The 12,387-nt window shown below is 42.9% G+C and overlaps 1 protein-coding gene across 8 annotated transcripts in view; it reads left to right on the top strand.

The window, feature by feature from the left end:
• The window catches only part of LOC132871503 (muscleblind-like protein 1), a 298,894-nt gene that overhangs the window by 263,010 nt on the left and 23,497 nt on the right, over nt 1-12,387 (top strand). For 7 of the 8 annotated variants that reach the window (XM_060905710.1, XM_060905703.1, XM_060905704.1 and 4 more), the window contains 3 exons: nt 7,047-7,286; nt 9,043-9,096; nt 9,871-10,021. In XM_060905710.1, coding sequence (XP_060761693.1) covers nt 7,047-7,286; nt 9,043-9,096; nt 9,871-10,021 — 445 coding nt within the window. The remainder of the gene's footprint in view (nt 1-7,046; nt 7,287-9,042; nt 9,097-9,870; nt 10,022-12,387) is intronic. The other variant, XM_060905707.1, reaches the window with a different exon arrangement.

Genomic DNA, 12,387 nt, shown 5'->3' with positions numbered 1-12,387 from the left:
TCCATTCAGTCCCCATCTGCCTATAACTCCAAGACAGAGAGGGAAATAAAAAATAAAACACAAGGGAGACTGAAAAATGTCCCACGGTTGTTCTCTCCGTCTCGCCCATCAGTCTCCGTGCGCTTTAGTGCCAGAGACAAAGCTGTTTGCCAACGGTGCTAAAAGTGAAGCAGAGAGGAGTCCTCATCTAGAATGCCACATCTCCATAGAGACAAAAACATTTTATTCTTCTGCTCTCTGATTCTTTCTTTCTCCATTCCTCCAGTTCTGCAAAAACCTTCTGACCCTTTCCATTGTTTTTATCTGAACCTCTTTCTGTGGCGCTCGTTCTCTCTCTCTCTCTCTCTCTCTCTCTCCATCTCTCACCGTATCACACCCCCCTTCTCACAGTGTCTGCCTGACAACAAGGCTGCCTCCGTCTCTTTAAAAAGCAGCCTGAGCTGGAGAGCGATGCGAGTGCCCAGCAGATTTCATTAGCTTTCTGTCGGCCATCAGTCAAACAATGACATCGTCATTTATGAATCGAACCCACCGTCTGTCAGGATGGTTTCTGATCAAAATGTCCCACAGTGGTCATTTTTCCAGCATGCAACAATCATCCTAATATAGCCCAAGTGCCAACATGTACAGCTTAACCGTCTCGTTTTTTGTTTTTTTTGTTTTTTTTAAAGCAGCTGTCAGGACAAACGTTGGTGGAAAAGCTAATTCACTGAAGGGGAAAGGATGTGGGATGTGAAAGACGCATTTGGTTCAGAATGACTGTACGGTCAGATCTAGGTCAAGATTAGAGCTAGGTCTAAGTCTGACCTGTGAATCCGCCCTGGTTGGTAAAATTGGAAAGTAGAATGTGCCGTTTATCATTCGTGTTGTTAGCCATCTCATGTTGTTAGCACGCCATAAACTTTTTTTTTCGTTTCCGTTTCCGGTTGAGAGTACGTCGTGCGCGTTCTGGCTGCCGCTTCTCACCAGAGCTTTTTTTTTTATTTTATTTTTATTTTCTTTCTTTTTCTATTTTCATTTTTTTATTTATTTTTTTTCTGTGTGTTTGTGTAGTTTGATGTTTGTTTGAGTGTTTTGTCCGCCGGTTGTGGTGTAGCTCCAGACCCAGTTTTGGGCGTCGGTTCCCTCCAGGCCTTGGTTCGCCGTGGGTGATGCCTGCGCTCTCAGCTATGGACTGCAGTGAGCCTGTTGCTCATTTTACATCGTGGTTGTCCAGCGCTCTGTGCTTTAAAGGAATAGTCCACCGTACTTCCATAATGAAATATGCTCTTATCTGAATTGAGACGAGCTGCTCCGTACCTCTCCGAGCTTTGCGCGACCTCCCAGTCAGTCAGACGCGCTGTCACTCCTGTTAGCAATGTAGCTAGGCTCAGTATGGCCAATGGTATTTTTTGGGGCTGTAGTTAGATGCGACCAAACTCTTCCGCGTTTTTCCTGTTTACATAGGTTTATATGACCAGTGATATGAAACAAGTTCAGTTACACAAATTGAAACGTAGCGATTTTCTATGCTATGGAAAGTCCGCACTATAATGACAGGCGTACTAACACCTTCTGCGCGCTTCGACAGCGCATTGATATCTGAGCTCCGTATCAACGCGCTGCCGAAGTGCGCAGAAGGTGTTAGTACGCCTGTCATTATAGTGCGGACTTTCCATAGCATAGAAAATCGCTACGTTTCAATTTGTGTAACTGAACTTGTTTCATATCACTGGTCATATAAACCTATGTAAACAGGAAAAACGCGGAAGAGTTTGGTCGCATCTAACTACAGCCCCAAAAAATACCATTGGCCATGCTGAGCCTAGCTACATTGCTAACAGGAGTGACAGCGCGTCTGACTGACTGGGAGGTCGCGCAAAGCTCGGACAGGTACGGAGCAGCTCGTCTCAATTCAGATAAGAGCATATTTCATTATGGAAGTACGGTGGACTGTTCCTTTAACGCTTGGCGTGATGTTCTGAGCGATGTTGCTCGGTGGCGTCGCAGTGGCTGTGCAGGCGGTTTGAGACACACCAGCGCTCTGCGTGGCGGAGCTTCTGTGCTCGCTTTGTGGATCCATGGTGTGGTGTTCGAGCGATGTTGCTGACGGCGTCACGGCGGCGGTGCTGGAGATGTGGGACTCGTTTTCGTGCGCCTTTTGGTGGGACTGTGGCTGCTACACCACGGGAATTACATCCTGACCCCTACTCGGTGGACTTTTTTATTTATTTATTTTTATTATTATTATTTATTTTATTTTTATTTATTTATTTTTTTTCTTTGTCTATAATTGTAAAGCGTCCTTGGGTTTCTTGAAAGGTGCTATATAAATTTAACTTATTATTATTATTATTATTTTCCTTTTTACAGTGCTACCGAAGGAGTCTCGAAAGTCTTCAGGACAGTTTGAGTTTCTTGGGAATGTGCTGGGGGTTTTTTTTTTTCATCTTTCAAGAACTTCAACCCTGTGTCCGAAATCGCTCATTCGTTCACTACTCCCTACTCCCTATATAGGGAATTACTATATAGAGGACTATATAGTGAGCTCATTGGTAAAATCAAAAAACGCTTTCGGATACTAGTCTGTCACGCTGGTATTTACGTCATTCCTGTCGCACAATTAAAATGTGGTTGGTGGGTTTTCAAAATAATAAATAAATGCATGTGTTTTTGTGATAAATCCATATTATCAAAAGTCAAAGAGTCCCATATATGTTTTTCGTATGTATGTTGGGAAGTGCCTGTTAGAGAGCACACTCGTCCTGGGCCGTCAGCATGGTGAGGTAGGGTTGCCAGTTCCTTTCTTCGCTGCCTTAACTTCCCCAGTGTTTCCACCAGGTCCCCATTCACTGCTGGGTGGACAGGAGGCAAGATCACCAGATCACCGTCCGAGACGAGGCTCAAACCGGGGACCATTTGCTTAGCGGTCAAGCGCTCTAACCACTTGGCCACCTCGCCTCAATCCATATTATACTGAGCGTATTTCCTACATTAATCAATACAAAGTACCTGCAGCTTTCAGTTCTTTTAAATCAAGGCCGAATACTTTCTTTCTTCTTTGCCGCTGCCTTTTATTAAATCAAATTTGAGACTTGTAATTTGATTTCTTTCAGCGCGGCCACAATGCATGATGGGATATATTGCTTTGGTTAGTGACCATCGTTGGACACTACTTTTCGTGATGCATTACGGGATACTTTGAGTGCACTATCTCATCTCATCTCCTCTCATTATCTCTAGCCGCTTTATCCTGTTCTACAGGGTTGCAGGCAAGCTGGAGCCTATCCCAGCTGACTACGGGCGAAAGGCGGGGTACACCCTGGACAAGTCGCCAGGTCATCACAGGGCTGACACATAGACACAGACAACCATTCACACTCTCATTCACACCTACGCTCAATTTAGAGTCACCAGTTAACCTAACCTGCATGTCTTTGGACTGTGGGGGAAACCGGAGCACCCGGAGGAAACCCACGCGGACACGGGGAGAACATGCAAACTCCACACAGAAAGGCCCTCGCCGGCTACGGGGCTCGAACCCGGACCTTCTTGCTGTGAGGCGACAGCGCTAACCACTACACCACCGTGCCGCCACGACAAAATGCCGTCCTCGCTAATATAGTGAGTAGGGAGCGATTTCGGACACAGGGTAAGAGAAAGCAAAGACAGAACGACTGTTTACAGCTGCTGTAACAGAAGTGATAAGAGAAACTAGCTTGTTTCAAGGGCCTTCCATGACATCACAAGTAACTATAAATTGATAAATAGGACAATGTGTAACTCTTTAATAACTGTGAAACTGTAATCACTGGCAGGTTGATGTGGTATAAAAGGAATAAAACACTTACATAAGGTTGTGTCGGGACACTTTTCAAACTGACTCATTTTAACAGATGACTTTGCAGCTCGGCTGCTGAGTCACACGCTGATGATGTGGCAGACGAATTTTTCCAAACACCCTCTGACGACTTACACAATTTGATGAGATATACGTACGCAACCTGATCCTCATGCAAAGTGAGTTTTAATTGTACGGTTTAGAACAATTTCTTTTTGTTCTTCCTTCATAGTCCTGTGCAAAAGTCTTAGGCTGCCTATTTTTTTTTTTTTTTTTGTGATCGATTTCAATTTTATGACTTCTACATTAGGGCAGCACGGTGGTGTAGTGGTTAGCGCTGTCGCCTCACAACAAGAAGGTCCGGGTTCGAGCCTCGTGGCCAGCGAGGGCCTTTCTGTGCGGAGTTTGCATGTTCTCCCCGTGTCCGGGTGCTCCGGTTTCCCCCACAGTCCAAAGACATGCAGGTTAGGCTAACTGGTGACTCTAAATTGAGCGTAGGTGTGAATGTGAGTGTGAATGGTTGTCTGTGTCTATGTGTCAGCCCTGTGATGACCTGGCGACTTGTCCAGGGTGTACCCCGCCTTTCGCCCGTAGTCAGCTGGGATAGGCTCCAGCTTGCCTGCAACCCTGTAGGACAGGATAAAGTGGCTACAGATAATGAGATGAGACATATTGAAGGCTACTGGGTTTTGGGGCAAAATTAAGAAGCGAGTGTGGCAAAGTGTCCAGAAGACACTTTGACTGTGGCTGGTTCTGCAAGATGCTCAGTAAAACCTACAGCTCATTTCCTTATAAAACTGCACTCATTGTACATGAGACTACTTTTTTTTTTTTAAAAAAACCAAAGGGTCGTCTCACGGGGTGGCACGGTGGTGTAAGTGGTTAGCGCTGTCGCCTCACAGCAAGAAGGTCCGGGTTCGAGCCCCGTGGCCGGCAAGGGCCTTTCTGTGCGTAGTTTGCATGTTCTCCCCGTGTCCGCATGGGTTTCCTCCGGGTGCTCCGGTTTCCCCCACAGTCCAAAGACATGCAGGTTAGGTTAACTGGTGACTCTAAATTGACCGTAGGTGTGAATGTGAGTGTGAATGGTTGTCTGTGTCTATGTGTCAGCCCTGCGATGACCTGGTGACTTGTCCAGGGTGTACCCCGCCTCTCGCCCACAGTCAGCTGGGATAGGCTCCAGCTCACCTGCGACCCTGTAGAACAGGATAAAGCGGCTACAGATAATGGATGGATGGATGAAGGGTCGTCTCACACCAAATATCGATTTTGTTTTATTTATTTTTAGCTCATCCAGCCGACAGGTGATGAGTTTATGCCATCATGTGTTGTCCGGCATTCATCCAGCGTCGTCCAAATTTCACAAAAAAACAATTCTTCACTGATTTTTATTCTTTTTGGCAGGAAGGTCGGTCTGCCTGGGGTGCATATAGATAGCTTCTATCCAAATTTGCGTAATTGCAATTAATCATGAAGATATGGAGTAATTAATCAATCCCTAATGAGAAGTTTCCACACAAATCGCTTCTTCTCCCTCAATTCTTCACCGATTTTGATTCTTTCTGGCATGAAGGTAGGGGGACCTAGGGTGCATCTAAGTTCTACCCAGATTTGCTTCGTTGCAATTATTCATGAAGTTATGGACTAATTAAGCCTTAATGAGCAGTTCAACAAATATCGCTTCTTCTTGGTCAGTTCCTCGCCGTTTTGGATTCTTTCTGGCAAACAGGTCGGTATTCCTAAGGTGTATATCGCTTGTATATAGTTTATATAGCTTGCAGCATGGGCGGCACGGTGGTGTAGTGCTTAGCGCTGTCGCCTCACAGCAAGAAGGTCCTGGGTTCGAGCCCCGGGGCCGGCGAGGGCCTTTCTGTGTGGAGTTTGCATGTTCTCCCCATGTCCGCGTGGGTTTCCTCCGGGTGCTCCGGTTTCCCCCACAGTCCAAAGACATGCAGGTTAGGTTAACTGGTGACTCTAAATTGAGCGTAGGTGTGAATGTGAGTGTGAATGGTTGTCTGTGTCTATGTGTCAGCCCTGTGATGACCTGGTGACTTGTCCAGGGTGTACCCCGCCTTTCGCCTGTAGTCAGCTGGGATAGGCTCCAGCTCGCCTGCGACCCTGTAGAAGGATAAAGCGGCTAGAGATAATGAGATGAGCTTGCAGCATTATTGCACAAGGTGGTTCACTTTAGATCGTTCCTTCTGGACTAGACGGGGTCGGAGTGAGTAAAGTAATTTATATTTTTCTGACTGTGGTTTGATAGTTAACGTTTAACACGTCATCTTTATGTGACTGTGACAGAAGAGAAGATCGTATAGCTCTGAAAGTTTTTCATGAAATGTCGCTAAAACTATATCACTTGACAAAAAGAAAAGTCTAATATGAAGTGTGTGTGTGTGTTTTTGTGTGCGTGGTGGCTCTGAACATAGGCAATGCGCAGATATTGTGCTTGTGGATGTGATTTACGGGGATTTGTCAAGATAACATCTTTCAGATAAACCCACTGCTCACAGGCGCAAAGCCTCGCTGCGTAAAACACAAAACGCACACCATACTCTATGTGGCGTCTGCCCCCTACTGGCTCAGCACTGAAATGACCAATCAGATGGTTTAATGTTGGTGTTGGACGTGGAGATCGGTGGAGTTTGAACAGCAGCACAGGACTGAGCAGGGTTTTGTCATTTAATCTGGCTCAAAATGGAGTCATTTTAATTATTTACCATATATGGAATAATATTTCAAATGATGATGATGATCGTGACATGACATGGCAGTGAATCCCCAGGGCCTCCGCCGAGCCTACTGATGGGAACTTGGGCGTGAAAATTCCTCAGTATTTATTCTGCATCCCACTTGTAGTCAGATTTCCAAGTTCCCAATCAGAAACGTCAACTGGAACGCCGCCTGAATTGGTTTTCCGACTCGGAATATTGTAAGAACCTCACCAACCCCGACTTCAAAATCCAAGATGGCTGCTTCACGCATGAACATTCGCGAAAGCCGTCATAATATACTGTTTACTACGTTTATTATATTTACTTCTGTCTTATTTGTGTCTCATGAAATGACTCATACGTACGGTACTGTCCAACTCCTTTGTGTAGACGTGATTCCTCTCTCTCTCTGTCTCTCTCTCTTTCTTGCATGCTTTGATTGTCTATTCCCTTTCTCTCTATCTCTCTTTCTCTCTCTGTGTGTGTCTTTCTTTCTCCCTCCGATTGACCCATAGGTATGTCGGGAGTACCAGAGAGGTAACTGCACACGGGGTGAGAACGACTGCCGCTTCGCTCACCCATCTGACAGTGCCATGATCGACACTAATGATAACACAGTGACCGTGTGCATGGACTACATCAAGGGCCGCTGCTCGCGCGACAAGTGCAAGTACTTCCACCCTCCGGCACACCTGCAGGCCAAGATCAAGGCCGCGCAGCACCAAGTCAACCAGGCGGCCGCCGCCGCTGCCATGGTAGGTCGGTGCCCAGTTGTACGCACTTCCTGCCCGCTCTTTTAGCGCCATCTCAGGCTCTGCTCCTCCTCTTCCCTGTTTCTCAGAAACTGTAACACCAGCAAACAGCAATTGCGCCTGAGCTATGGTGACGGTAATGCAGTATGTGCTAATGTAAAGGACCTGGTGTGTTTGCTTAACCCTGCGCACATGTCACCTGTTATAACTGTGTTATAACTGCAGACTGAACTCTATCAGTGGAAGTACCTTCGATATACAGTGGGTCCAAAACTCCAAATCCACTTACAAGAATTGTTTTTATTTCATCAGTCCTGAAAACAGATGTTATTTTTCAAGCATTGCGACATGAGAACCAAACAAAACAAAGGCCTACAAAGTAAGTTAGCACTTATTATATCTTATGGTATAGCAGCGATAAATGTCCATTTCATCACCTGACTCTTTTTCTCTCTCGAAAACTGGAGCTTGTCACGTTCCGAGAAACCACAAAACGTAAAGCCGTCTGTAAAGAAGTCGTTTCGAGATCGTTTAGCTGTTTGGAATGACATTTAAATGTGTTTATTACATGGCACGGGCTACTTCCGGTAAAATCGTGCGCGCTGATTGGTTCCTTGGCGGGCAGAATTTTCCCATGGGACTTTGTGATTTACGAGACTTTCTTTCCAAGGCGCCGGCTTTCAATGTTGTAAAAGATAAAGAAGAACAAAACGACAAAAAAAGATCAATTGGAAATTAAAAACGGCCGAAAGACAAACAAGAGTCGGCGAGTTATTCGAGAAACGAGCAGCGAAGAGCGTTCGGAAACCGCTAACCGCTAAAAGAAATTCAGTTTTGAAACCGCTAGCTGTTTATTCCGCGTGCGTGACTGAACTACGTTGCAAATGTGACGTGACTGAAAGCAGCGTCACGTTTCATTATAATGGCTGTCTATTTTAATCTTAGAGATAAACAAGGCATGTAACAAACGCTTTATTAACCTCACTGGCTCGGTCTTTACGGGAAAATATCAGACCTCGGTCTTGACAGTACCGGTATGGACCGAGGTCTGATAGTTTCCCGTAAAGACCGAGCAAGCGGGGTTAATAAGTAGTTAGAACGCCATGCCTGTGAAACGAAGTTTGTCAATTACATTATAGCAGCTATAAACTAAATTTTCCCACAATTCTGCTTCCTTATGCGGAACGTCCATCATACGAGCCCAACAGGAAGCTCTTACTATCAAAACGATCAACAAGCACGTCTATATAAAGCTTTCATTTGACTTGATGATCCGTGACGATGAAATAACACAAGGTCTCTGTCGCAGATTGAGACTTTTGGACCTGGCGGTATTTCCTGACTACGTTTTTTTTTTCCTTTCTTTCTATCTTTTTTCCTCCAGCAGAGCACTTTTTAATCTATTAATCAGTTTACAGAAAGAAAGTCAAATCATTTCTTTGTGTCAGTAAATGCAAGGCTTTATAGACAGACTGCCTCGCTGTTATGATGTTTCTTTAGCGCAGTAACCCTTAGCACATGACATTTTAGTCCTTTCAGTAACTAATTGTCATTACTGTGCATGCCTTAGTCTTGTTATTTGTTGTAAATTGCATTCTGGTGATTTTGTTTTTTTTTTTTCCTTTTTTTTTTGTTTTTTTTTCCTCACCTACCCAAACTGCACTGCTGCCCCATGATGCACCTCTGCTTGCTGTTTATGTTAATGCGCTTGACCCCCATTGGCCCATTGCCATCATGTGCTCGCTGCCTGCTAATTAAGACTCAGTCGGCTGTCAAATCACTGAAGCGACCCCTCGAGGCAACCTTTGACCTGGTACTATGTCCTTTCACCTTTTAGCTTGGCATGTAGCTCTGTTGTAGAAAGTTTTTTATGAACTAAAACGTAAAAACTAAAATGTCATTTAAAAAAAGCAAGAAGGGGTGATTAATTGATTGTGCGATTGTAGTGAATTGGGTTGAATCTGCTTTATATATATATATATATATATATATATATATATATATATATATATATATATATATATACGGTATAGATATATATATATACGCACACACACACATACAAAATGGAAATATTAATATCACAACAATCTGCTAATTAATAATGTTGGCTGAAATTTTTTTGAGCTGCACTCAGTTCATCACCTCTACTGATACGAAACAAGGTGTGAACTATTTTTTTTTAGATGTTATCCAGAGACTTAAACTAGATTTGAATATTATTTTCTACAGAATTTGCATGAACGTTGGTGTTTTTTTTTGTTTTTTTTTAATGTGCATGTCTTCCTTGAGGGCATAGTAGAAGAACAATTAACGTCGCTCATATTTAATCACGGAGCTAGCAGTGCAGTTTACATTATTATTATTATTATTATTATTATTATTATTATTTGCTTTACGCATTTAAAGAACGCTCCAAAGCCTCCGCTGTTAAATACAATTCATGCTTTACATAATTAACTGTAGTACTATTTTAATAATAGTGTATTTTATTCTCGGTATGTATTTTGTTCAAAGATTAATAATAATAATAATATTCCCTCCTTCCATTTTTTTTCTGTCTCCACCATCGCGTTCTGTTCCTCAGGGGATTCCACCTGTTTTGCCTCCATTACCAAAGAGACCCGCACTTGAAAAAACCAACGGTGCCACGGCTGTGTTCAACACTGGCATGTTCCAGTACCAACAGGCCCTGACCAACATGCAGTTCCATCAACAGGCGGCTTTCATACCATCAGGTACGTCGCTCTTGCTTTCAGCTTTCACCCTTCACCCTTCACCAATGGCATTACTATATACTGACCCATGTGACTGTAGAGAGCCAACCACAAGACTTTCATTACTTTATATATGGAAGGAATAAAACACTTACGGGGTGTGTCATGATGGGAAACTCATCAGCGATGTGCAGTAGATGTGTGGATCAAGCCGAGTTCTGCTACTACCAGATTGAAGTGTTTTATTTCTCTTACACCACAACGATTTGCCAACAACTGCCATTATTTTAATCAATGTATTTTTTTTTTAAATATGCTGTGTTTTGGGGGCATCGTGGCTCAGGTGGATAAGGCGCCATACCATAAATCTGGGGACCCGGGTTCGATTCCGGCCTGAGGTCATTTCCCAATCCCTCCCTGTCTCTATTTCCTGTCTCTACACTGTCCTATCCAATAATAAAGGTGAAAAAAGCCCAAAAAAAATTATGTTGTGTTTTTATAATTGCATTTAAAGCTAGACCACCTTTCAGATTTTTCAAGTGTAGGTCATAAAAAGAATTTTCCCCTCCGAAACCCAATTATTTTTCTTTAGTGGACTGAAAGCCGCATGGCCCTAAATTCTCCGCTATTTTTTCCTGCTTCACCATGACACAATACAAGCTACTACGTCATGCATCACGTAATGGGCTTTCCCCGTTCACGCAAGGCATCGTGGGATACAAATTTGAAACAGGAGAGAAAAATGGAGGATGTGAATGAAACGTGAAAGACCGACTACAGTAACGGAAAGCGAGAAGAAGAAAAGGCGTCATGTTATATGCGAAGGAAAGGAAACGCAGGACCAAACTAATAAATATCGGCGCTCAGCGAGCACCTCGGTGTGATAGCGACAGAATGATGGAACTTGCGCACACACACGGACTTCCTCTGTCTGCTTGACTGCACGAAGCGAGCGATTGCACGCATGTTTTTTGCTTCGATCCCCTCAAATTAAATAACTTCCCAGCCACAAAACAGAATGACCTGATATTTTGTGAGATATTACAGAAATAAACATGTATCACAACGACCACATTTCAAAAGGAGCTAAATTTCACCGAATTTATGAAATCGAAAGGCTTTAAGTTTGACTAGTTATTTCTTGATATCCTTGGCATTACAGCAGTCATCCCGGCACCAGCTTATTTTTCTCTCTCGAAGGTAAAGAAAAAAAAACAAGCAAAAAAAAAAGCGCAGTTTAACACGGCACAGAGAAATCGGAAAAGATCAGTTCCTCGATCACAAAGTGCTGAAACTGGAGACTCCTTCCATAAATGTGAAATAAATATCTCCTCACAGAGAGCGTCATCTTATCAATGATTTGACATTTTATATCCATGAATTTGTTTATTATTCGATAGATAGATAGATAGATAGATAGATAGATAGATAGATAGATAGATAGATAGATAGATAGATAGACTGATTTATTGATTGATTTACTTTATTGATCCCGAGCTGGGAAACTGTTTTGTTGCAGCAGCAAGTTATCAGACATGCGAAAAGAAAAAGACAACATAGAATAGAATTTTAAAAAAAAATACCAAGAACAAGCCGACTCTACAATATACAGATAAAAATGTATCTGTGTATGTGCTTTGTACATGTGAATGTGCATTAATAGTACTAAAAACAAGAATTGTGATAAATGAAGATTAAAAACTGTGCCCGGGTGGCCGTATTGACCAGAAGGTAAACTTACATGTCCGCCATCGATGTCTCTGTGTAAACTGTTCCGAGAGAAATGATAACAATTTAAAAAGAGTGCACTGATATAAACCTTGGAGCCAGGACTGTAGTCAGAGCTGCTCTTATGTAAAGAATAATACACTACAGACCACGCTGTTATATGAATATAATACACGCCAGGGGGGTGCGATGCCACAAGACGCGTAAGCCGAGTGCTGATAGCCTCCTGCACATTTTAACGGTTTAACCCTTTGATGCAAAGCATGGGTCAAAAGTGACCCGGCTGAGATTTTCTCTTCTATATCTTTGCAATAAATTAATTCCATCATTCAGTGTTCAAGTATTCCTCAATTAACTTGTTTTTGATCATCATACATCCTTATTTTATTTTTTCCTTTCTTACTTTTTGAATAAAAACCCTTTTTGTATCACTACCCTTCTAATGGGTCAAAAACGACCTGCATTCATTTTCCAGGTTATTTCATGTCTGGCTGAGTGTTTCTATGATCTACTTTTGAAATAAATTCATTTTGTCATTTACTTTTCCAAATATGCAGTAAATATCTTGTTTTTGTTTGGCACAAATCATCATTTGTATTTTTCCTTTCTGAAGTTATGAACAAGCACAGCTTTTGTAATTCTACATCAAGTTTACACAC

Source organism: Neoarius graeffei, chromosome 23, assembly GCF_027579695.1.
Source record: "Neoarius graeffei isolate fNeoGra1 chromosome 23, fNeoGra1.pri, whole genome shotgun sequence".
NCBI lineage: Eukaryota > Metazoa > Chordata > Actinopteri > Siluriformes > Ariidae > Neoarius > Neoarius graeffei.
The sequence above is the reverse complement of the archived record's forward strand: the minus strand, read 5'-3'. Positions and strand labels throughout refer to the sequence as shown.